Source organism: Electrona antarctica (genome assembly GCF_951216825.1).
Source record: "Electrona antarctica genome assembly, chromosome: 18".
In the NCBI taxonomy this organism is placed as follows: Eukaryota; Metazoa; Chordata; class Actinopteri; order Myctophiformes; family Myctophidae; genus Electrona; species Electrona antarctica.
In genome coordinates this window covers 15,822,468-15,848,732 of record NC_136799.1, presented here as the reverse complement: position 1 = coordinate 15,848,732, position 26,265 = coordinate 15,822,468, and the positions used below count along the sequence as shown (strand labels likewise).

Below are 26,265 nucleotides of genomic sequence, written 5' to 3'. Positions count from 1 at the left end.
TCATTGGGTTCAAACTAATTTACCAGTTACGTTGCAAGGTTACCAGCCACCACCCTGTTTTAAGATAAGGGAAAAAGAATAGAACTGTATGGCAGGTGCAGGACCAACAGTAGATAAGGCAATATAACAAATAGAAGACCGCACAAGACTCTGTCTCTGTCGAAACATTAATCTATAATAAAGCCTTGACTGGGATCTTTACTAAGTTACATCCAGCTTTTAGTTACCGTCCACAAACTTAGTCTTAAGCAAAATTCCCATTGACAATGAATGGAGAATTTTACGTCATAGTGTCTGAGCAAATAGGCATAGTGTCTATTTTACGGCATGATGATGTACGATGATAAGAGTGCCCCTCACTTCATACGGTGTGATCTTTGAGGGGCGCTAGCTCCTCCTATAAACAGCTATAGTGTAGATTCTGTCTTAACACTGACAATGAAGGGAGAATTTACGTCTGGAAACCCTTGGCCAATAAAGGGACAAACCATTCTTGGTGATGTAACAAAGGTGGTTGGTTTAAGGTCAATAATTGATTAGAGCGCCCCTCACTTCACACAGGTGTGATTTTTGAGGGGCACTAGCCCCCAGCTTTTGTCCCCACACATCTCATATTTGCCATTGTCAATGAATGGAGAAATTAGGTCAAATGTCTGCCAAATATGATGTAATTTGTGGCAACACAAACATTAAATGCCCTTGACAATGAAGGTACGTCATATAGGCAAATCGGCTAAACAATCACATACATTCAGTTCAATGAAAGGAGAAATTGGGTCATATGTGCCTCAAATATGACGTAAAGTTTGTCACCACACGTCTCAATATTTGCCATTGACGATGAAAGGAAAAATTAGGTCAAATGTCCGCCAAATATGACATAAAATGTCCGCAACACAAACATTACAATCATATGTAGACAGGAAAATAGGCTAACCAATCACATAAATTCAGTTGTTCATGAGATGATGTATAATGATAAGAGCGCCCCTCACTTCACACGGGTGTGATTTGTTTATATAAAGATAAGAACCCACGGCACGGGTATTAAACGTTTAAGTATATGTGACACTACACCGAAAGTAGAACAGCTGTCATCAGGGTTCCTACTAGATCCGTTTAATGTCCTCTTCATCATGACATTCTAGCTCAAACCTCTGAACGTATCTGGAGGCTTCATGTGGATGTAAATATCACCACATACAGTATATTATCACCACAACATGGATAAACTGGGACACCTTGAGGATCCGCCACTCTGTCAGGCATCCTCCAACATGCACAACTCTAATTGTCTCCACCAGGCCGAAGGCATGGGGAGAGAGTAGAGAGTATGTTTTGCACTCCGTCCGTGTTTGTGTGTGTGTGTCTGTCCATCCGTCCGTCTGTTACCAGCTAATCTCCGGCACCGTTAACCCGGTCGATGCCAAACTTTGCACACACACACTCCCTGGATGCCAACGATGAACCTCTGCCCCACATTTTCCAGAACGGCCTGTTATAGCGCCACCATGAGGCAGCTTTTCACATTTTTTACCTAAAACTGCACCGATCTGCGTGAAACGTTGCATGCACACTCCCTAGAGGCCAAGGACAAACCTTTGACCTGCATTTTCCGCATCTGCCTTTTATAGCGCCACCAGGAGGCCGACTTTTGTAAAACACATTTTTTTATATTACTCCTCCAGATTCTGTCCAAAAATCTCACAAATCGTTACACAGTATCTCTATGGTCATGTGCTCAAGTCGGATCTGTCCGATATTTCATATTCCATCCTAATTGGCTATAATTGGCTTTCACAGTTTGCAAGATTGCCCCGTTTTGAACAAAAGCCTCAAATCATGAACGCAGCATGCAATTTACGTGAACTCTTTCACACATTTTCTTACTAGGCTGAGGAATATATCACACCCTTTTCACATTGGCCTGTTATAGCGCCACCAACAGGTTGATTTTTGCAAAACACATTTTTGGAACAAAATGCCTCAAATCATCCAATTGCCATCAAAGGCGTATGAAGAAATGGCACCCTTTTCACATTGGCCTATTATAGCGCCACCAGGAGGCCACAACCTGACCTGCCCTGGTGGAGACCTGTGCCCCGAGGGGCACTTTTTCTAGTTTAAACTATGTCTGGCTAGGCAATATACTGGTGTGTGCCTGTGTGTGTGCGTGTGTGGGGTCAGAGTTCTAGAGACTACCTCTCCTCCTCACAGCTCTGCTCCTTACAGTATGTATTGCATTTTTTACTCTAAAACAGCTGGGAATCTCCACAGAAAATACACAGCAGGAACTGTGAAAGACACACACAGTATGGTAGACAATAACAGACACACAGCATGGTGAAACTATTTGCCCAATCATGCAGTCAGACTCAAGAATAGTATTCACACACACACACACACACCCCATTAGTCAGTGTCTGCTGCGCAGTATGAAGGGATACCCCCCCACACACACACACACACACACACACAGTGTGTGAGTCAACTAAATGATGTGCGTTGACTCCCCTCAAGCTACAATAAACAGACTTTGATCTAAAATACATCATTGGGTGTACGTCGGTACCCATGAATGGTGTGGTTAAGACACTCACTTCCACATCCGTCCACATGTTCACCTGCAGGCCTACATGGGGTTGAACCCCACCAGAGCCTTCTTTCTCTTTCCTACACTTTGTCCCCTTGATCAGCTGCAGCTCTCCAGCCATCTGTCTCAAAACAATACCAAAAGGAATGTACTGCTACTGTAGGTTCCTTAAAAAAAAAATCACACCCGTGTGAAGTGAGGGGCGCTCTTATCATACGTCATCATACATCATCTTAGTCCGGGAACCGAAGGGTGATTTTTGGCTGAACGTGGTTTCGTCAGATAACGTTTTTCAACTGACTCTAACGTCAACTGATTCTTGTAGCTTGGGGTCACCTCTTAATAATTCCAGAGGGTGCCCAGTGATATCCCTTGGGCATTTTTTGTTATTAGCTCCTTAATGCCCGAAACACAAAATAATCCACTCAAAATAGAGTTTTATGGTATTTCATGCAAAATACTTGGTCTAAATGCATCAACTTTGATTTCTACAGTGCTTATGAATGTGGATATGCAATCCACATTGTATAAATGTATAACATTTATGATTAATGCATTATTTATTAATGCATATTATTAACCCCTTCATGCCTGAAAACCCCAACATGCCATAAAATATATCTTTTGAGAATGAGATTGTATGCACAATAATCAAGTCAAATGTATCAAATCTGCTTTCTACCATCTGTATTAGTGAAACTGTAGCATATTTCTTTTCAGGTTGAAGATGGTGGCAACAACAGCCAAATCCAATTCAAATGATACACTCCAAAGTGTATGACCTAAATGATATCTATTCAATGGTCATCGTACTCCTGTAGTGACTGTGATGTTCATGTGGAGGATGCCCTTGCCTATGAGCTGGCACCAGTCTTAACTGCCATGTTCACAGAGGATGCAATGCAAATGTATATACCTTTATTGAAAGGATAAGCCCCTTGAGATGCATCATCTCATTTTAGAGGGGGTTAACACAGATGAACAGTAATAATAAACAGCATCATCGAATAAGCAAGGTATAAATATGAGCATGTGTAGCAACTCATAATGTAATAACTGCTCATAATGTAATAAGGGCTCATAAGGGCTCATAATGTAATAATTTAAATGTAATAAAAACTCATAATGTAATAATCAGTTCATAATGTAATAAAAACATGAGCGCATAACGTAATAACAGATTTTTCTATAATGTAATAAATTCTAATAATGTAATAATGTGTTACGTTATGAACGAACACATGGCAGCTCATAATGTAATAAAAGTTCATAGTGTAATAATGGCCCATATTGGTGAGAAAATACTTTCTTATGGGCCATATAGTCTTACACTGTCATTTGAATAACTCTGTTGACAAATGTAGACTTTCTTATGGTCCATATAGTCTTACACTGTCATTTGAATAACTCTGTTGACAAATATAGACTTTCTTATGGTCCATATAGTCTTACACGGTCATTGTATTACCTCTGTTGACAAATGTAGACTTTCTTATGGTCCATATAGTCTTACACTGTCATATGTATTACTTATAGACTTTCTTATGGTCCATATAGTCTTACACTGTCATATTTATTACTTATAGACTTTCTTATGGTCCATATAGTCTTACACTGTCATATGTATTACTTATAGACTTTCTTATGGTCCATATAGTCTTACACTGTCATATTTATTACTTCTAGACTTTCTTATGGGCCATATAGTCTTACACTGTCATTTGAATAACTCTGTTGACAAATGTAGACTTTCTTATGGTCCATATAGTCTTACACGGCCATTGCATTACCTCTGTTGACAAATGTAGACTTTCATATGGCCCATATAGTCTTACACTCTCATTTGTATTACCTCTGTTGACAAATGTAGACTTTCTTATGGCCCATATAGTCTTACACTGTCATTTTTATTACCTCTGTTGACAAATGTAGACTTTCTTATGGTCCATATAGTCTTACACGGTCATTGTATTACCTCTGTTGACAAATGTAGACTTTCTTATGGTCCATATAGTCTTACACTGTCATATGTATTACTTATAGACTTTCTTATGGTCCATATAGTCTTACACTGTCATATTTATTACTTATAGACTTTCTTATGGTCCATATAGTCTTACACTGTCATATGTATTACTTATAGACTTTCTTATGGTCCATATAGTCTTACACTGTCATATTTATTACTTCTAGACTTTCTTATGGGCCATATAGTCTTACACTGTCATTTGAATAACTCTGTTGACAAATGTAGACTTTCTTATGGTCCATATAGTCTTACACGGCCATTGTATTACCTCTGTTGACAAATGTAGACTTTCATATGGCCCATATAGTCTTACACTCTCATTTGTATTACCTCTGTTGACAAATGTAGACTTTCTTATGGCCCATATAGTCTTACACTGTCATTTTTATTACCTCTGTTGACAAATGTAGACTTTCTTATGGTCCATATAGTCTTACACTGTCATATGTATTACTTATAGACTTTCTTATGGTCCATATAGTCTTACACTGTCATATTTATTACTTCCAGACTTTCTTATGGTCCATATAGTCTTACACTGTCATATGTATTACTTATAGACTTTCTTATGGTCCATATAGTCTTACACTGTCATATTTATTACTTCTAGACTTTCTTATGGTCCATATAGTCTTACACTGTCATATGTATTACCTCTGTTGACAAATGTAGACTTTCTTATGGTCCATATAGTCTTACACTCTCATTTGTATTACCTCTGTTGACAAATGTAGACTTTCTTATGGCCCATATAGTCTTACACTGTCATTTTTATTACCTCTGTTGACAAATGTAGACTTTCTTATGGTCCATATAGTCTTACACTGTCATATGTATTACTTATAGACTTTCTTATGGTCCATATAGTCTTACACTGTCATATTTATTACTTCTAGACTTTCTTATGGTCCATATAGTCTTACACTGTCATATGTATTACTTATAGACTTTCTTATGGTCCATATAGTCTTACACTGTCATATTTATTACTTCTAGACTTTCTTATGGTCCATATAGTCTTACACTGTCATATGTATTACCTCTGACAAATGTAGACTTTCTTATGGTCCATATAGTCTTACACGGTCATTGTATTACCTCTGTTGACAAATGTAGACTTTCATATGGCCCATATAGTCTTACACTCTCATTTGTATTACCTCTGTTGACAAATGTAGACTTTCTTATGGCCCATATAGTGAAAAACGATAAGAGTAGTGGTATTTCAACGGCGGCGCCGCGGTGCCGCGAGGGCGTTGCGGGCCTCCCACTTATTCTACACCTCTCATGTCTCTTCACAGTGCCAGACTAGAGTCAAGCTCAACAGGGTCTTCTTTCCCCGCTGATTCTGCCAAGCCCGTTCCCTTGGCTGTGGTTTCGCTAGATAGCAGGTAGGGACAGTGGGAATCTCGTTAATCCATTCATGCGCGTCACTAATTAGATGACGAGGCATTTGGCTACCTTAAGAGAGTCATAGTTACTCCCGCCGTTTACCCTGCGCTTGTCATGGTTGCGAACGCGCGCGCGAAGCGCGCCCGGCGTGGCGAACGCCTCGCATCCACGATTCGAGGATAGTCACGTCGAAACCTCCGGGCACGTACGCCCCTTCTATCTCAGGGCGTATCCGTGGCCTCACTGACCCCCGGACGGAGAACCCGCCGGGGCGATCGGTCACTAGCACCCAAGCACCGGGCGGGAATCGCAACACAGTCGAACCGCATCGTCTGGTCGCTTAACGCCCAGGTCCACCATTTAGACCCGTGCCTGTACAGGAATCCTCAAACGGACGCCCTGCGACTGACCCGGGCGGCCGAGGCCCCTTCGAGATCCACTCTCAAATACCGACTTGTGCATTGCTCTAGGGATCATCGACTGGGTAACGACACGGAGACCGGCGCAACCACCCTGCCAACGCGCACGACCCGGGTCTACCTCCCATGGTGGGGTAACACTTCTAGGAGGGGCCGGGAACGCCGCATCTAACAGGACGGCTTCTACCGAGGGCCTACGCACTGGGTGAACCATTAATCTGACGGGGAGGTATGGTCACCCGATGCTCCGGGTACCTTCTTGGTACACCCGGGCGCATCGGTCGGACCCATCAACCCAACAGTTTGGGCTATACTATGATACGCTTCAGACCTGACTTACCCGATCCCCTGTGCCCTCGGCTCACTCAGGGGAACGGATATACTTTAAGGGCTAGTTTCACCCCCGGGGGTTCCGATAGAACACCTTCCGCCCCGTATGAGGATGCAGTGATAATCAGATTATCGTCCGATACCTACTAGACGTTAAGGTAGATGCCGGGAGGCAGGGTTGCCCCCCAACAGGGGTGGAATCATCTGCGCTATGAATGGTAACGGTTCCCTGCCGCCGCGCGCTCGAAATTACCTGGCAATTCAGATCTATACAGGTGCTTACCCTTTATACTAGCAACACTCCCACGGCCCGGGGGGAACTGCACGGCTTTTTATAACCGCGGAACCCCCTTAGTCTCCCAAGGCCGCCCCTGTTAGGACCGAGGGCAACTCGTGGGAGGCCCGAGCTAGATTGCTCCGCCGGGTCAACCCGTCCCGAGAACGGTCCCCGACACGCTGAAACGCGCCGGGGACCCTCGAGGGCCCTCACGTCCACCAGAGTTAAACCACAGCACAACGGGGAAACTATCCTCGACGCCGGAGCGCCGGGGCTTCCTAGAATCTTAGCCATTCGACCGAGAACCGCACAGGCATCGCGACAAAGCCGGTGGTAGAGCCTGCTTCCACCGGACAACGCCCCCCGGGGCCCGCCGCCCCTCCCGAGGGTACCACGAGTGCAACTTCGTGGCCGCTAGGTTCTTGATCGCAAAGCACCCACCGGGGTCTCTTGGAAACAAGGAGAGACATCATTTCCGGGACGGTGCTAGAAAGTGGCCGGGGTTGGCAGTAAGGACTGAGTACCGCCATTGCCCTAGCCGGGTCCTCTAAGCTCGGTCGGGCCCCTTCTGAGAGTCACGGAGGACTCTAAGAGAGCCAAGCAAGGCCGTGCGGCTGAGAAGCTTAGCAAACTCCTTGCATTGACCCGGGGCCAGCCCGAGCGTACTCAACAGGTCCGCGTTCCCTGGGTGCCATAGCCCTCGAGCCCCCACGGGGAACCCAAGGACTTCGACGGTCTGCACACCCACGAACCCTGCTCGAATGGCCGGCACGAGGCAACTGTATTTCCGGACCTTCACATCCGCAGCCAAGGCCAGGGTGGTCAGATCCATTTCGAATGGTACGGTCACGTCCACCAGTAACGCCTGGTCGCGCCTAATGAAGAGAAGGTCCGGGATCAAGAGGTCGCCCTCATTGCTCCGAAACCTGACTTCCGCCAGGACGCGCCAGCCGAGAAACTTAGCTTTCGCGGAGAGCAGCTGGCATATCCGGTTGTGCCTGTTGATCCGGCTACGCCGGACCCCCGTACACTGACCTAGGATATGGGACGCGGATCCGAGCACAGGGTCGGTGCAACCAGTGCACAGAGCCCCCTCCTTGGTACGCCCCCTTTTGGATGATTCAGGGGAAGGGTAAACATTAGCCCGAAGCTGCAGAGCCGAGATGAACTGCCCCACCGAGAAGCCCCCTTCAAGGGGGTCCCTCAGCCAGGAGTTGCTCAGCTTGTCGCCCCGGAAGTTTGCTATCCCCCTCCCCTGAACCGGAAGGGACGCCCATCTCTCGAATTCCTCATTCCTCCAGAGCCGAAGCTCCGGCCGCTGCTTAGAGAGCATAGAGTACCAGAAGGGGGGAGGAACGTCAACCCCACCAGCCGTTCCCCCGGGGGGGTCAAACCAGCGGGGCAGACACGCCACCTACCCTCCGCCCCTTCTCCAGCATTGTTCAATACCACCAGGGCCGGCCACCGCGCGAGTAGCCTCCCGTATGACCCTCTCCTCCGACATACCGAGACGGAAGTAGCGACGGGCTTGTGTGGCTGAGACGACCCATCGCAGCTGCGTAAGTCCCAGACCACCATCTGAGTTACGCGAGTAGAGGATCCCATTGCATACAGACTGATGCAAATGGAACCATTCCCGCACTGCGACGCGGACGGCATCATCCATACGTCCAAGGGCAGTGGGGAGGATTTCACCATGATCCGCCCGGTAGAGTACTCTTGGTAAGGCATAATGGTTCAGCAATTCAAAGCGGGCCAGTGGTGTAATTGGAGCCCTTCCCAGCCTCGCAACCCAGTCCGGAACCTTCTCTTCGAAACGCTTTAGGGTCTTGAAGCCGGTCAGTGGACTTACCCTGATGCCGAGGTACTTCTCAAAGCCTGCAGGTTCGATCAGGGATAACCGCTCGCCATTCAGGACCCACTTTTCAAGGCCCTGGTTATAGGTAAGCTGGCCACCCTTCTTTTCGATAAAAAATCCATGACACTTACTGACGTTGACACGCAAGCCAGTAAGCCGGCAAAATCCATCAAGGATCTTCAAATTGTGCGCCCCGTCCCTCGAGTCGCTCAACAACGCTAGATCGTAGGCAAAGGCCATCGCCACAATGGAGCTGTTCCCGTAGGAAAAGCCCCTCCCTACTCGGTCTAAGGAGTGGATTAGTGGGTCCACCGCAAGGTTGAATAAGAAGGGCGATAGCGGGTCGCCCTGCTTCACTCCAACCTTCATTTCGATGTCAGGTGTGATGCCAGCACCACACTCGACCCTCGTCACACATCCATCGTAACCCGCAAAAATGACGTCCGCCATGTGTCGGTCCAGGCCCCGTTCATCCAACACAGCCCGGAGGTGTTGATGGGAAACGGTATCAAATGCCTTGGCGAAGTCTATGAATACAACCCCCAATGGCTTCCTGTCCTTCTTGCTCTTCTTCATCGCTGCTTTCAGCAGCATCAGATTCTCCGAGCAGCCAGAGGAAGGGATAAACCCCCTCTGCCTCGGATGCAAGGGACAGGCCTTCCTCATGCGTACATCGAGCACACGAGAGAAGATACCAAGGACGATCGACCCGATCGTCAGTGGCCTCCAGTTTCCCGGAAGGTCAAGCTGAGACGGATCGTCCGTTTTGGGGATTAGCACCGTTCGACAGCGCTTCAGGCAGCGGGGCACGAAGCCCGAGACCAACCACGCCGAGTAGATGTGAGCGAGTTGCGACCCTTCGGGGTCCCATTTGAGTATCGAACAGAGTTTGATACCGTCGGGACCGGGCGCTTTACCTTTCTTCATACGACGGAGCTGGAAGCAGACCTCTTCCGAATTGATCATTCTCCCCAACCCGGCATGACTTGCCCCTCCGAATGAACGATACCCACCCAAACCAAGAAACGGACGGCTACGCCCCCATGCTTCAGAGTATATCCCGAAGACTCTTTGCAAGGGGATTGGGCAACAGGCCCCATCCGTGTCGTCTAGGAGTATGCTCACCATACGTTTCTTGTTAGAACTAAACAGCCGCCGTAGGAAATCCCTCCGCTTCATTCGGGACATACGGCTGTAAGTCTTTTTTGGGCGTATCCTTCCAACCTTGGAGGGGCAGTCCTGCGCGGGCTCAGCTGGAGAACCCAAAGTCTCGATCAATTGGAGAGCCTGAGCCTCGATTGCTTCTTCAGTGCAATCGGCTAGCTTCAATGAGAGGTCGGTACACCCACCCAGCTTGATCCCACCAGGTCCGCCTGCCTCAACCCTACCCAGAAGGTAGCATTTCAACCACGGCGGAAGGGAAGCTCACCGGACGTCGCCGGAACGGCGACGCTTTCCAGGGCACGGGCCCCTCTCTCGGGACGAACCCATTCCAGGGGCCCATATAGTGTAAGACTATATGGACCATAAGAAAGTCTATAAGTAATACATATGACAGTGTAAGACTATATGGACCATAAGAAAGTCTAGAAGTAATAAATATGACAGTGTAAGACTATATGGACCATAAGAAAGTCTATAAGTAATACATATGACAGTGTAAGACTATATGGACCATAAGAAAGTCTACATTTGTCAACAGAGGTAATAAAAATGACAGTGTAAGACTATATGGGCCATGAGAAAGTCTACATTTGTCAACAGAGGTAATACAAATGAGAGTGTAAGACTATATGGGCCATATGAAAGTCTACATTTGTCAACAGAGGTAATACAATGGCCGTGTAAGACTATATGGACCATAAGAAAGTCTACATTTGTCAACAGAGTTATTCAAATGACAGTGTAAGACTATATGGGCCATAAGAAAGTCTATATTTGTCAACAGAGGTAATACAAATGAGAGTGTAAGACTATATGGGCCATATGAAAGTCTACATTTGTCAACAGAGGTAATACAATGACCGTGTAAGACTATATGGACCATAAGAAAGTCTACATTTGTCAACAGAGGTAATAAAAATGACAGTGTAAGACTATATGGGCCATAAGAAAGTCTACATTTGTCAACAGAGGTAATACAAATGAGAGTGTAAGACTATATGGACCATAAGAAAGTCTACATTTGTCAACAGAGGTAATACATATGACAGTGTAAGACTATATGGACCATAAGAAAGTCTAGAAGTAATAAATATGACAGTGTAAGACTATATGGACCATAAGAAAGTCTATAAGTAATACATATGACAGTGTAAGACTATATGGACCATAAGAAAGTCTAGAAGTAATAAATATGACAGTGTAAGACTATATGGACCATAAGAAAGTCTATAAGTAATACATATGACAGTGTAAGACTATATGGACCATAAGAAAGTCTACATTTGTCAACAGAGGTAATAAAAATGACAGTGTAAGACTATATGGGCCATAAGAAAGTCTACATTTGTCAACAGAGGTAATACAAATGAGAGTGTAAGACTATATGGGCCATATGAAAGTCTACATTTGTCAACAGAGGTAATACAATGACCGTGTAAGACTATATGGACCATAAGAAAGTCTACATTTGTCAACAGAGTTAATACATATGACAGTGTAAGACTATATGGCCCATAAGAAAGTCTAGAAGTAATAAATATGACAGTGTAAGACTATATGGACCATAAGAAAGTCTATAAGTAATACATATGACAGTGTAAGACTATATGGACCATAAGAAAGTCTAGAAGTAATAAATATGACAGTGTAAGACTATATGGACCATAAGAAAGTCTATAAGTAATACATATGACAGTGTAAGACTATATGGACCATAAGAAAGTCTACATTTGTCAACAGAGGTAATACAAATGACAGTGTAAGACTATATGGGCCATAAGAAAGTCTACATTTGTCAACAGAGGTAATACAAATGAGAGTGTAAGACTATATGGGCCATATGAAAGTCTACATTTGTCAACAGAGGTAATACAATGGCCGTGTAAGACTATATGGACCATAAGAAAGTCTACATTTGTCAACAGAGTTATTCAAATGACAGTGTAAGACTATATGGCCCATAAGAAAGTCTAGAAGTAATAAATATGAAAGTGTAAGACTATATGGACCATAAGAAAGTCTATAAGTCATACATATGACAGTGTAAGACTATATGGACCATAAGAAAGTCTAGAAGTAATAAATATGACAGTGTAAGACTATATGGACCATAAGAAAGTCTATAAGTAATACATATGACAGTGTAAGACTATATGGACCATAAGAAAGTCTACATTTGTCAACAGAGGTAATAAAAATGACAGTGTAAGACTATATGGGCCATAAGAAAGTCTACATTTGTCAACAGAGGTAATACAAATGAGAGTGTAAGACTATATGGGCCATATGAAAGTCTACATTTGTCAACAGAGGTATTACAATGGCCGTGTAAGACTATATGGACAATAAGAAAGTCTACATTTGTCAACAGAGTTATTCAAATGACAGTGTAAGACTATATGGGCCATAAGAAAGTCTACATTTGTCAACAGAGGTAATACAAATGAGAGTGTAAGACTATATGGGCCATATGAAAGTCTACATTTGTCAACAGAGGTAATACAAATGAGAGTGTAAGACTATATGGGCCATATGAAAGTCTACATTTGTCAACAGAGGTAATACAATGACCGTGTAAGACTATATGGGCCATATGAAAGTCTACATTTGTCAACAGAGTTATTCAAATGACAGTGTAAGACTATATGGGCCATAAGAAAGTCTACATTTGTCAACAGAGTTATTCAAATGACAGTGTAAGACTATATGGGCCATAAGAAAGTCTACATTTGTCAACAGAGTTATTCAAATGACAGTGTAAGACTATATGGACCATAAGAAAGTCTACATTTGTCAACAGAGTTATTCAAATGACAGTGTAAGACTATATGGCCCATAAGAAAGTCTACATTTGTCAACAGAGTTATTCAAATGACAGTGTAAGACTATATGGACCATAAGAAAGTCTACATTTGTCAACAGAGTTATTCAAATGACAGTGTAAGACTATATGGCCCATAAGAAAGTATTTTCTCACCAATATGGGCCATTATTACACTATGAACTTGTATTACATTATGAGCTGCCATGTGTTCGTTCATAACGTAACACATTATTACATTATTAGAATTTATTACATTATAGAAAAATCTGTTATTACGTTATGCGCTCATGTTTTTATTACATTATGAACTGATTATTACATTATGAGTTTTTATTACATTTAAATTATTACATTATGAGCCCTTATGAGCCCTTATTACATTATGAGCAGTTATTACATTATGAGTTGCTACAGCATGCATATTGGAAAAGAGGCAGCACTTTGTTTGTTGTAGAAAGACAAAGTCCAAGAAAGATAAAAAAATAAAAAAAGATTAGAAGCATGAGCACGGTGTTAGAAGATGAGTGAAAATCGATTATTTAAATACATTGAAAAGAAGTGATTGATCTAAGTCTAAGTAATTCAGAAAGCCACGTCCACATTGAAGACGTCACTTTGGGAGGAATGCTGCTGATGCAGTTCACTGTCACTGTCATTGATGGATCAGACCTTTGGACCATCCAGCTGATGTCAACCACATACCTGTCTGACAGTGATGTCTACCTAATCTTCGACATATAGGTCTACTGTGATTACAATATCAGGTCAGTCAGCAGAGATGCCAGGGAGACGGGGGTCAGCTAGAAATACCATGTCCTATCATGATATATCTCCTCCAATCACTGTAGCTACAAACAGCCACCTTTTGAGGTCTGATTTCCACACTCCTCATCTTGTGCTATAGGCATTCCAGCAAGTGCCATCTGGACCTTCAGGTCCTGTTCCATTAAGGAAACTATGGAGGAAACTAGACTACTAGTCTGGGAGAAGATAATGGGAAAGGTCATGCATGTACTTCAAACCAGCTGCACTACCACCAACAGATTAATTGAGAATGTATAGATCCCCCACTTTTAAACATCTTTGTGGCAAAATGTTGATGGGCATCTTACACCAGCATGAGACCGAGAGTAGTTTGGATGGAAAAAGACAGATCTATCAGGCCACTGAGCCCTACCAATCTACCTAAAGACCTGCAGTAATAAGTGTAATAAAAGTAATAAGTGATCACTCTAGAAAGCTAATTTGATGCATTTAAACGATATATTTTATGGGATTTGGGGGTTTGAGGCATGAAGGGGTTAATATGCATTAATTAATAATGCATTCATCATAAATCTACTACATTGTGCCTATCCACATCCACAAACGCATGTAGAAAGCAAATTTGATGCATTTAGACCAAGTAATTTGCATGAAATACCATAAAACTTTATTTTCAGGGATTTGTTAGTATTTCAGGCATTAAGGGGTTAATAACTAAATTTACAAATTGTTGGACGGACTGTCACTGCACTACAGGCCATTACATCATCATGACAAAGTTTCGGGTTCGAGTCTTGCCCCTGACCAATGTCACTCTCAAACATGTAATTTCTATAGGAAATATATAGGCCACCGAAGCATTAAAGGATTAGTTCACCCAAAAACGCCAATCAATTACACACACCCCATGAAGCCTTGAATTCATGGAGATTGTTTTGTTTTTGTCACATTCCTGACTGAGACCCAAAGAGTCTCCATTGAATCACTCTGTCACTCATCAAATTATTGGCTTATGAATACGACAAAATGAAAAGCCAGGCGTTGGGAGGGGCTAGTGCCCCTCAAACATAAATGGATCTCCGATTTCTTTTCCCAGATAGGTGAAAACAAGCTATATTCATCTGCCGATGACTAAAGAACGGAAGATGGCGGTTACAATTTTTTATCAGGTAGTTGGAAGAGACCCTCGTGACAGATTTTGTTTACATCGTGTCAACGTCATGGATTCCGTGGGTCTGCGAAATAAGGTAAAAAAACGCTAGCGGTGGCACTGTGACAGATAATTGAATTAATGAATACCTGGCAGTTGACGCGTTAACAAAAGCATGTTGTAGATGGCATTGGCAAAACAACTCATCGTCCGCTATTATCCTGAACCTGAGCTTAGGTTTATTTGGGGGGGATTTGTTATGCAACATGTTGTGTCTGCCCCAATAATTTGACATCCATTTAGATTAGTGCGAATGAAAATTAATCGACTTGACGTGTGTGGTCACAAATCTATAGTTTCACTTTTGTTTCAAAGCAACATCATGATAGGACACAGACAGAAGGGGAAGCTTTCAAGTTAACAACAAGTTAGAACTTTCATGCAGACATCCGTTTCATTACACAATCAAAGATCAATCTGAATAAAAGGATTTACAAACCACCAGCTCCTTTTTGACTGGGCTTTGTGATTAAAAGCTGTGATCTTTACAAAGCGTTACAATTTTGCTTTGTTTAGTATCAAACTCGGGAAGCGTATACGGTATATCAGTCTTTGACTCTTTGAATAAAATATGTTTAGCAGATGAAGGGGTAATGGCTTAAAGACGGGTCTATAGGCCTTCAGGCCATTTGGACTACAAAGGTTTGCAAAATATTATCTATCTGTGATACATGAAGCATTCATGGATATATCAGCACTGCACAAAGGGTACTGGTGCCCCCTGCTGTTGACTCACCATTCGCCAGTGTCTGGGCTCTGGACTCCCTTCCAGAACCTGTGTAATATCCCTCACCAAACGTAGGATTCTTGCCGCCGTCTGGGAACAAGGAAGGGAAGGGTATTAACATCATTAAAAAAAGAAAAGGAAAAAAACATGTTACAGGTTACATTCAATGTGTCCAAAGGACTATACCTGTGTCAATAGGTATCGTTGCCCATTTACAACTTAATTGGCCATTGTGTGTTTAACAAGTCATGGACATTTCAATTTAGTTCATATATCAATCCATTGTTTTTGCTTTGTTATTGTTCTTTTGTTCACGACTTGTGTGAGTATGCATGTGATAAACTGATCATCCACATGTGCCTATGGAAAAATAAGTACATTCTTGGCTATTGAAAATGGTGTGTTAAGGTATATACTCTCACATACTGTATGTTATCGGTTTTAGTTATATTTTCACACAGATTTATTTTCCGAGGGTATACTTGCAATATATCTCTTGTTTTTCTTATCTTTGGTGGACGCTTTGCTGAAATGTGGATTTTGTGTGTGCGCCTTGTATGCCATGTGTTGCTTTTCTGCGGGGGATGTGCGTGTGGTGGCAATGAGCACAATATGAGAGAAATGGCAGGCAGGTATTGACAATCAGAGAACTTGGAGGCCAGTCTGATATCATAGATCACCATATTTGGACAATACAGACATGGAACTCCAGGCATGGCTGACATCATAATGGCATCACATTGACACCACAACGAGCATCAAACCAGACTTAAAACCTGGCCCACAGACTGCAAGAAGCAGTAAGTATTGTTTACATATTGAGTGTGCCATCTCTTATGAAGTTTTCAGTCTTTACACAGCCTTTACAATATTAAATTAAACTAATCTCAATCAAGTAATAGGGTTCAAATAGATGATGGATGAAGGTTCAAGGAGGTTCAAAGACATTGTAGATAACGAAGAAGAAACGTACAAGCTGTGGAAAATCCGTAAAACAATCATGCAGTTGTGCCACGACAGGGGATATCTGGTGACCCAGGATGAACTGGACCAGACTCTTGATGAATTTAAGGGTCAATTTGGAGACAAGCCTAACGAGGGTCGCCCCAGACGGCAAGATCTCACTGTGCTAGTTGCACACAATGATGACCCCACTGACCAGATGTTTGTTTTCTTTCCAGAGGAAATCAAGATTGGCATCAAACACATCAAGATAAATTGTCAGAGGATGCAGGAGGAAAACATCACACGTGCTATCATTGTTACCGAGAAGGGCATGACGCCGTCAGCCAAAGAGGCTCTGGTTGACATGGCACCCAAATACATCCTGGAACACTTCCTACAGGAAGAGCTGCTCATCAACATCACAGAGCATGAGCTCGTTCCAGAACACATTGTCATGACCAAGGAGGAAGTGACTGAACTGCTGGCACGATACAAACTCAAGGAGAGTCAGCTACCTAGAATCCAGAGAGTGGACCCTGTGGCTCGCTACTTTGGCCTGAAAAGGGGACAGGTAGTTAAAATCATCAGACCTAGTGAGACGGCTGGGCGGTATATTACATACAGATTGGTACAGTGACAGCAAGTTCTTTGTGTTCATAGTCAAGGAAACTTGGTACCATTACCATGTGGGTGCGATCGTAGTGAAGATGAATATTCTGTGACTACTTAAAAGGTAAGCAAATACCAAAATAGCCTGGCAGTGCAAATGCAGCCAGAAATAAATCTGGCAGTAAATGAGTTAATCCAATGGTGTGTTATACAATTTTGCAGATACATTCATTGTTAGGGAACATTTACTGAATTTCATGAATCAATCAACATTTAGGCTAAAACTCCCTAATAAGACACTTTATAGATGACTGACCCAAGATTCACATGGTAGCCATGCCCTTATTGTCTCCACCAGGCCGAAGGCATGGTGAGAGAGTATGTTTTGCACTCCGTCCGTGTGTGTGTCCGTCCGTGTGTGTGTGTGTCCGTCCGTCCGTGTGTCCTTCCGTCCGTCCGTTACCAGCTAATCTCCGGCACCGTTAACCCGGTCGATGCCAAACTTTGCACACACACTCCCTAGATGCCAACGATGAACCTCTGCCCCGCATTTTCCAGAACAGCCTGTTATAGCGCCACCATGAGGCAGCTTTTCACATTTGTTACCTAAAACTGCACCGATCTGCGTGAAACGTTGCATGCACACTCCCTAGAGGCCAAGGACAAACCTTTGACCTGCATTTTCCGCATCTGCCTTTTATAGCGCCACCAGGAGGCCGACTTTTGTAAAACACATTTTTGGATATTACTCCTCCAGATTCTGTCCAAAAATCTCACAAATCGTTACACAGTATCTCTATGGTCATGTGCTCAAGTCGGATCTGTCCGATATTTCATATTCCACCCTAATTGGCTATAATTGCCTTTCACAGTTTGCAAGATTGCCCCGTTTTGAACAAAAGCCTCAAATCATGAACACAGCATGCAATTTACGTGAAATCTTTCACACATTTTCTTACTAGGCTGAGGAATATATCCCACCCTTTTCACATTGGCCTGTTATAGCGCCACCAACAGGTTGATTTTTGCAAAACAGGTTGATTGGAACAAAATGCCTCAAATCATCCAATTGCCATACAAGGCAAACATGTTTATATTACTACTAAACATTTTGCCAAACATCTCACACAGTCCTATCCTCCTGGTGGAGACCTGTGCCCAGAAGGGCACTTTTTCTAGTTAGACCATGTTTTTTTGTTTTCACAATCTATGCAGTATCATAGTCAACACTGCACTCTAGTGGCAGGACAGAGAATCTTCAATCACAAAGGCCCTCTTAAGCCCTCTCTGGTCAGAGTCTTGTTCATGCTCAGCGCAATTAATGTGTTAGTCTGAAGGTCGGAGCTAATCATGAAGTCAATGTTGTGAATACAGATAAGTGGCTTTGGGGGCAGATACCTGTGTTGTGCACGTGCATATTAGCAAAAAGCAGTAACTTCTTGACACTATAAGCTTGACATGTCACATGTTGGAGACTGGTTTATGACCTGCGTTTGTTGTAATGATTACCACATAAACCCTAAATACTTAGTCCCCCTACACACTGCACGATATTTGCTCCGTTTATGCTGTCGGGGAGCTTTTTTGGCGCTCACCGACAAAATCCCAGATGTGACGCAAGATTGGGCTTTGATCGCCATGGTTTTGCTCTATGTGTTGTGTGTCCAAGGCTCTGCAAGAAGATCCAGCAGCGATAAGAGATAAGCTCACCGATGACTTCCTGTCTGAATATCTGGCAGGTTTGATATTTGGCTCTCTCGCCGACTGGACATCATACAGTATGAACAGGGTTGCGACGGAACCCAGAAAAGGTATGAGAGCACAGGACAGCTGTGCTCACAGACAGAAAGTCTGTCTGTCGACTGTATCAATAGATGATAATATATAACTGGACATCATACAGTATGAACAGGGTTGCGACGGAACCCAGAAAAAGGTACACAGGACAGAAAGTCTGTCGACTGTATCAATAGATGATAATATAACCTTTATTCCAGGTGTCATACATATTGGTAGCTAGCTATATTAGCCTAATATTGCTGTTAAATAGTCTATAAATCCAAGTAACCAACGCACTTGAATAATGTTGATAAAACCGCATTGGAATCAACGTTACAGCGCAAACTTCTGCGCTGTGTGTGTGTGTGTGTGTGTGTGTGTGTGCGTGTGTGCACGCGTCCTGTGATGGTCTCGCGCTTGTATCATGGCATCCTGCACGTACGTGAAACGTCAAAATGAATTGGAATAAAAAACAAATGTAGCCTATATGTATCGGGTCTGTATCGCATCTTGGTTAACTCTTGCAGTGTGTGAGATCCCTAGTCGGCTATCAATCGTTTAGTGTGAAAGCCACAAAGATATAATGATAGCCGATTTACAAAAAAAAAAAGATGTAGTGTGAAATACTTAACGGTCTGATGATTCGCCCACCGCAACACAACGTACAGTAACGTCCATTTAGTATGTTTGTAGATCTGCTATATTAGCCGAATGTTTTCCCCAGAATAGGGGCACTAGGACCATGTGATTAAATCTAATTTATACTCCCTAGGACAGTGCGTGCCACTTGCCTATAAGAGACGATCTACAAGCTCACAAAGCATCACATCTTGTAGATCGGCTCCAGTCTGCAAATAACACCGTTATACAACAGAGTATGACTTAAGCTTCAGTCTTTATGTTCTCTGTCTCCTTCATATTGCTTCACTTTCCACTGTATGCCCCATTACAAAAGAAATGCCATTAAGAAAAAAATACCTCATCATAATGTAAATGTTATGAATGGAGAAAAAGTGCCTCAAGGCTCAAATCGTGCAATTAACAAGAACGTCAGCTCAGCTTATCTGCTTCATGGAAGATTTAGTAGATCCTTCAGAGAGCCATTATGTTCTTGTTCATTCTCTGAGTTCCGGATCTCTGTTTAATAACGGAGTCAAGGCAGTCTGCCAGCATTCTGTCCAAGCAATTGGTTACCAAATGGACCACAACCAAAATAAATCTGTGTAACTTGTCATCCTTGGAGAATTTAAATACACTTTATTATGGGTGTTGGACCTCATTTTGAACACAATGTTTTATGCTATATTTGGCTTCTGTATTCGTGTGTGACAAAAGTAGAGCATCAAGACTAGACTCAAGAGTCAGAATCAGAAAAGACATGAGTGAGACACGTTTTGACCTAGATTCTAAGCCAGGATGTTATGGGATTTATGTGATCAGCACCATTGGTGGAGCACAACTAAATATTACTCAACTCAAGTACTTAAACCATTTCGAGGCACTTCTGTAAGCTACTTGAGTATTTCCATTTCTTGGTATACTTTATATAGTCACTCGGAGGCACCTAAGTACTTTTTACTCAACTACAATCATTTTGTAGGTTTAGTTACTAGCAAATTAATTGAGGGGTTAAGCTACCCAGCAGCACATAAAGTAATACAAATAAGCACCGCACCCTCACCAGCTGCAACATTATAAACAAAACTATCTATGCATTACCAATTACAATCAATAATATGATTGTGAAATGGGCCATTCTGCATGTGTGCTCCTCAAGTAATGTTTTTTTTATTGTGTCACACTGGATTCCATACGCTGGACTGCTGGCACGTACGTACAGTGAGTATATCTCTGTTTTTGTCTCGCTCTCTCCACCCACTGATTACAGTCTACTCTTAATCACAAATACCATAAAAGCATGTAGCCTATAACCTATGATCATCAGTCACTCACCATCTCTGGAGACAAACTGTCCTACAGCCTGAGATGCCCCGCCTCCACTGGACTCCATAAACTGAACCTCGGACACGATGATATTGTCCTCCAGGACGGAGCCGCAGCCCATACAGACGGCATCTCCCCTGGATTGGTCCACATCGATGTCTGAACTCCCACAGTTCTTACACAGCCTCATGGTGATGCCTTGGACAGCTGCTGACCCTCAGTCACACCACAGAGCCTGAGGGGAAACATCAATGAATCAATGGCAAAGGTCTGCACAGGTGCCACACAAGGGTGCTCCGAATGTCAAGGGCCTGACTAGGGCTGGGCAGTAGATATTGTCTGGGATGTTGGATATTGTAATATCATGTGTGATATGGAATATCCGTTGTCTTTTCCTGGTTTTTAATCAAGTAAGCCATATTTTATACTTTCGAAAATTGTCAGAAATGGTAGAGGAAAATCACACTGAAGTGGGGGGCGCTCTTATCATCATACATCACTCAGCTCAGCTAATCAAATCATTGCTATGGGGTACACACAAAGCTGGGTATAGGAGGGGCTAGCTTCTCTCAAAAACCCAGATGAAATAGCCGATCTACAAGCTCACAAAGAAGAAAGCAATGAAACATATTGTGAGCTTGTAGATCAGCTGCTTTTTCCATATTTTTTTTTTTTATTAAACATTAAAATGAAAATGTCTATTGTGTAACAATACCATATTAATCATCACAATATCGATAGGTGTTTGGTCAAAAATATTGTGATATTTGATTTTTACACATCACCCACCCAGCAGCTTTAGGTAGGTCTAACAAACATGGGTCCTCATAGTCATAGATAGTACACATTCAAATGCAGAAGTCTGGCTTGAGAATTCCCCACCCCAAGATTTAATGCAATTTAATATGCATCTCCTGTCCACAAAAATAATCGTAATAAACGTTGAGGCTCAAGTAATATACAACACGCTATCATGGGAGGAAGCACACAATTCAGGCATATCATCTCTGTTGGTTGGAAACAATAGCCTACATATGTCCAAAACAGTTACTTTTTCTGGATAAAAAAAAAGAAAAAGAAAATCAGACCCATGTGAACTGAGCAGTGCAACTATACGTACTGTACTGTAGTACACGTACTACTCGTACTGAAGTAGCACTGTAACCATACTGGTACTTACTGTACCACAACGTACTATTCGTACTGTACTATCTCTGTGATCTGTACTATGCCATGCCGTACTGTAGTATTCCTACTGTACTATTCGTACTGTAGTATTAGTACTGTACTACTACTCTTACCACACACACACACACACTTTGCTTGCTTATGGCAGTCCATCGATGTCGATGATTACGTTGCTCCAAATATAGTTTATGAGATTATTATTGTTGTGTCTGTCGTCTGTGCATAGCCAGGTGGCTGTTCAGACCAATGCGTGATTCGCAGACTTTGTCACAGGAGGGGCAGGGGAAGGCAGCAGTGGTGGTCGGTGGACCTTTGGTGCCTCTGTGCACGCCGCTGTACTCTCCTCTCTGTGAGCTTCTCCTGAAGATGAGTGATTCCCTTGTGACAGGTAGAGCTCCAGGTGTGGCGATCAACAGCCAGGGACTCTAGTGCTGGTGGTTTGATGTCACACTTCTTCAAGAGGGTTTTGATGTGGTCCTTGTACCTCTTTTTTGGACCCCCAGCAGCCCTTTGTCCGGCTTGAAGCTGGCCATACAGGATCTGTCGGGGTAGGCGGTGGGCTGGCATACGAATCACATGCCCAACCCATCTGAGATGTTTTTGGCCAAGGAGTGCTGTAATGCTGGGTGTGTTGGTCCGGTCGTATATTTCGATGTACGGCACCCTGTCGGCCCAGGTCAGACCCAGGATCCTTTGGAGGCAGAAGATGTGGAAAGTCTCTAGACAGTTTATGTGCCTATGGTAGGGTGTCCAGGTTTCCGAGCTGTAGAGCAGTGTGGAAAGGCAGACTGCCTTGTACACAGCTGCCTTAGTGGAGATGGTGAGGTTCCTGTTCTGAAAAACCCTGGACCTTAGCCTACCAAAGGCAGCAGAGGCCAGGCTGATGCGAGCCTGGACATCATCGTCTATGGTGCATGATGGTGACAGAGTGCTACCGAGGTAGGTGAAGTGAGGGACGATGGCTAATGAGTGCCCGTCGAGGGTGAAGATAGGCGTGTTTGGCTGGGGAGTGAAATGCTGCACGAGTATGTGTTTTTTTTAATGTTTATCTGGAGACCAATGGCACTGTATATGGAGGCGACCACATTTAGTGCACGCTGAAGGGATTCGGTGTGTGAGTGAGTAGAGCACAGTCATCAGCATACTGTAACTCCAGGATGTGCTGGGTGGTGACGGATGTTAAAAAGGTTACCATCCAGCCTGTATTGTATGTGTATCACACGCACACACACACACACACACACACACACACACACACACACACACACACACACACACAGTGTGTGTGTACACAAATTGTACATTTTTGTCATCAATATTGGCCAGCAACTCCGTATTTGACCTCAAACCCTTAGATCTCCATATAGCCTATGGATACATGTCAGAACCTGTTCTGACAATCCATATGTTGGTCCTTCCCCATCCATCCTTCCTCTTCGATGTCTCCCTTTTGACTTATACCTGTCCATTCAAACTCTAGACGGGCCTGCCCCAAAGTTATTAGTGCAGCCACGTCCGGCAGCCGGAAAAGTTCCGCAGCCGGCTTTCGCGTTTCGCTGTGAGCTTCGTCAGGTGCCATATTATATCTCACTGCGAAACGTGTCGTGCTAATAAAAACGTTTTTTAAGTCTATGCCTGCTAACTAGACTTGCACCTCCCACCGGGTTTTTGGATGTGCAAGAGTCCCTTTTTTGTATCACTAATATATATGTATATGCAAATGAATGTAAGAAGATAATGAATGATGACATCCTGTGAACAGATGCACAACACACTGATGACCACGATTGATGACTGACACAAATAATTGCTTCATCAATATGCATAAATCAATACAACCTCTTGAAGGAGCGCAACAGCAGTAGGCTACAAAAAACTTTTCGAACTTCAACTCAACTTCACTTGTCAAGTTTACAGGTGTAAAATAATGAGCGAAATATAATACAGTTTACATAAATAAGAACATTAAAAAACTTCACTGTGTACAAATCAAACTCAGACCTGGAGTCCAATGCGATCACTCATGGCTTGCAAGTTGCAACAGCGTGACAGACACAGTTCACCGGCTGACTAGTATTTATCACTCCACTTCTTCTCAGCTGGCTAGCTACGTGGCAACGCTCTGCACTGCAGCCCACCGGCACAGAATATAAGCACAGTAGCCCACTAGACTTCTGTTATTTTACCAGCTAATACAAGACTCAAATAAGTTTCTGGTGAGCTCAGCTGTAAGCTGAACTAAAGGTTACGGGGGAAAGAAAATATAAAGCAGCAGCAAACCTGTTTGGGGTTGTTGCACATGGAGTTGTAGACCCACACGGTTGATGATAGCTGACCCGGCAAGATCGAGCTAAAGCTATAGCAGTGGTACATCAGAATTGGTGACCTACTGAATGATGCTTTTGACACCAGACCATTGCTGTAGAGTAGACAGAGAACGCTGTTGCGCAATTACCTTGCAAAGTCATTTAAAAAGGGGTTTGTTTTCAAATTTCCGCCAGTTTATGAAAACGACTACCGGTACTTTATTAATTGTATGAGCCCCCTCAACTTGCTAGCACGAGTAATTAAGAAAAAATAGAATTCTACCTAATTCAATGCTTTGTATCGCTTGAACAGAAATGGCACAGCTGCGACCTCTAGCGTCACATAAATGTATTGGTAACCGAATTCTGTGTAGCTACTAGCCGGTGACAGTTATCCACACTGATTTGACACTGGCTGGGCTGATGCAATTAGCCATGTCCGAATGAAATAACCAGCTAAATCGACTGTATTCTACAGCTTGACTGATATGATTGCTGTTAGTAGCTGCTGCCTGTACATACCAAGGATACAAATCCACACCGTGGTGACCACGCTTTCTTGCCGGCACCTTGGCTTGGACTGGACCGCGTGTCAGCTTCTTCTCACAAACCCAGTCCAACTCTTTCTTATAGCAATGCTATTTTTTAATGTATTATTCATTGAGCCTATGAGTTATTTATGTACAGCATAGAGCACAGTACTACCCGGTAGTTCAACAAACACTATGTGCAAGACAACACACACACACGCCCTACACGTGGGTTCAGATGCTCGATACTCGGGCGATACCAAAGTAACCTCGGGGGGTGGCAGCCGTGGCACCTTTACCCTCCACCATGCAATCTTAATATCCTTGATCATTGTTAACTTCTTATTTTCTCACAAATTCAAGGTTATATTCACATTCATGTGGTATAGTAATATGAAACCATTCACCCATAAAGAATATCAATGTAATACATAATGTCAAGGATGTCGTGTCACCCCCACTTTCCTAACAAGTGATACCGTCCAAAATGACACGGTGGTGCGTGGAAACGCTGAGATTTTTAAAGGGACAACATTTATGGTGGTAATCATTTCATTACCGTCTTCCAGAAGTTTATAGTTTTATTGGATCAGATGTGTATTTTATAGATTTTCACATTTGCATGTCAAGTAAGTCACACTTGATGAAATATATCTCCAAGGTCATAGCATAGAAAAGTGAAAGGCATGAGAAAAAATGGGAAACATCATATCTTGAGCCAGATTAGAACCCAAGATATTACAAATGTGACTACTAGACCCATTTGGAACCTCATTCTCCATGAGAGTGTGAGGTTCCAAACTGGCCGAGCGTCACGAGGCCAGTGTTCTTGCTTTAAAGTGCTTTAGGCTATATATCTATTTTTATATAGGCCTATCTAGTTTTTATTGTTAGCTGTGCAAACACTGCAATAATGTGCCAAAGCAAATTTCCTCCGGTGAACGCCATAATTAATAACACAATATGATTCTGCTTCTCATGTGTCAGCAATGTGTAGAATAGATGGCCCAGGCCTCCTCCAAGGTTATTTTATTCTGAAGCCCAGCAGGGACACAAAAATGATATACTTTCAGTTGTTGCACAAAATCAGAATGAGTTGGCAAAGATTGAATCTAGCTCAAGGACACTTCAATAATGCCACAGACGAAAAACAGTCTAAGTCCACACTATTGATCCATAATGTATAAATTATAGATAAGGGTTCAGGACAACGAGGCCTTTTCGTGGAGGGGTCAGAATGAAATTTGGACTTAGACTGTTTTTCGTCTGTGGTACTTATTATTGATGGAATCTTCAGCCGTTTTGAAGGTTGAACCTGCTGTGAACCTTCCAGCTATACAGCCCAAAACAATCCTGGTTTGAATGACGCAAACAAG

The 26,265-nt window shown here is 43.1% G+C and overlaps 2 protein-coding genes across 4 annotated transcripts in view; one reads left to right on the top strand and one right to left on the bottom strand.

Moving 5' to 3' along the window:
• Positions 1-25,136, bottom strand: part of brf1a (BRF1 general transcription factor IIIB subunit a) — a 128,421-nt gene extending 103,285 nt beyond the window's left edge. The window contains exons 1-3 of one of the 3 annotated variants that reach the window (XM_079527340.1): positions 24,882-25,136; positions 20,875-21,100; positions 15,598-15,678 (exon numbers count right to left, since the gene is read on the bottom strand). In XM_079527340.1, coding sequence (XP_079383466.1) covers positions 15,598-15,678; positions 20,875-21,055 — 262 coding nt within the window. In that variant the 5' untranslated portion in view covers positions 21,056-21,100; positions 24,882-25,136. Of the gene's footprint in view, positions 1-15,597; positions 15,679-20,874; positions 21,101-24,054; positions 24,093-24,333; positions 24,432-24,881 lie in introns of those variants that run through there. The other 2 variants (XM_079527341.1, XM_079527342.1) reach the window with 2 other exon arrangements.
• Positions 16,547-17,170, top strand: LOC306941724 (DNA-directed RNA polymerases I, II, and III subunit RPABC1-like; the record flags this gene model as incomplete). Its single annotated transcript, XM_079527360.1, has 1 exon — positions 16,547-17,170. Exon 1 carries the CDS (start codon positions 16,589-16,591, stop codon positions 17,168-17,170), a length of 582 nt encoding a protein of 193 aa, XP_079383486.1. The 5' UTR covers positions 16,547-16,588.
• Positions 25,137-26,265: the final 1,129 nt, after the last annotated feature.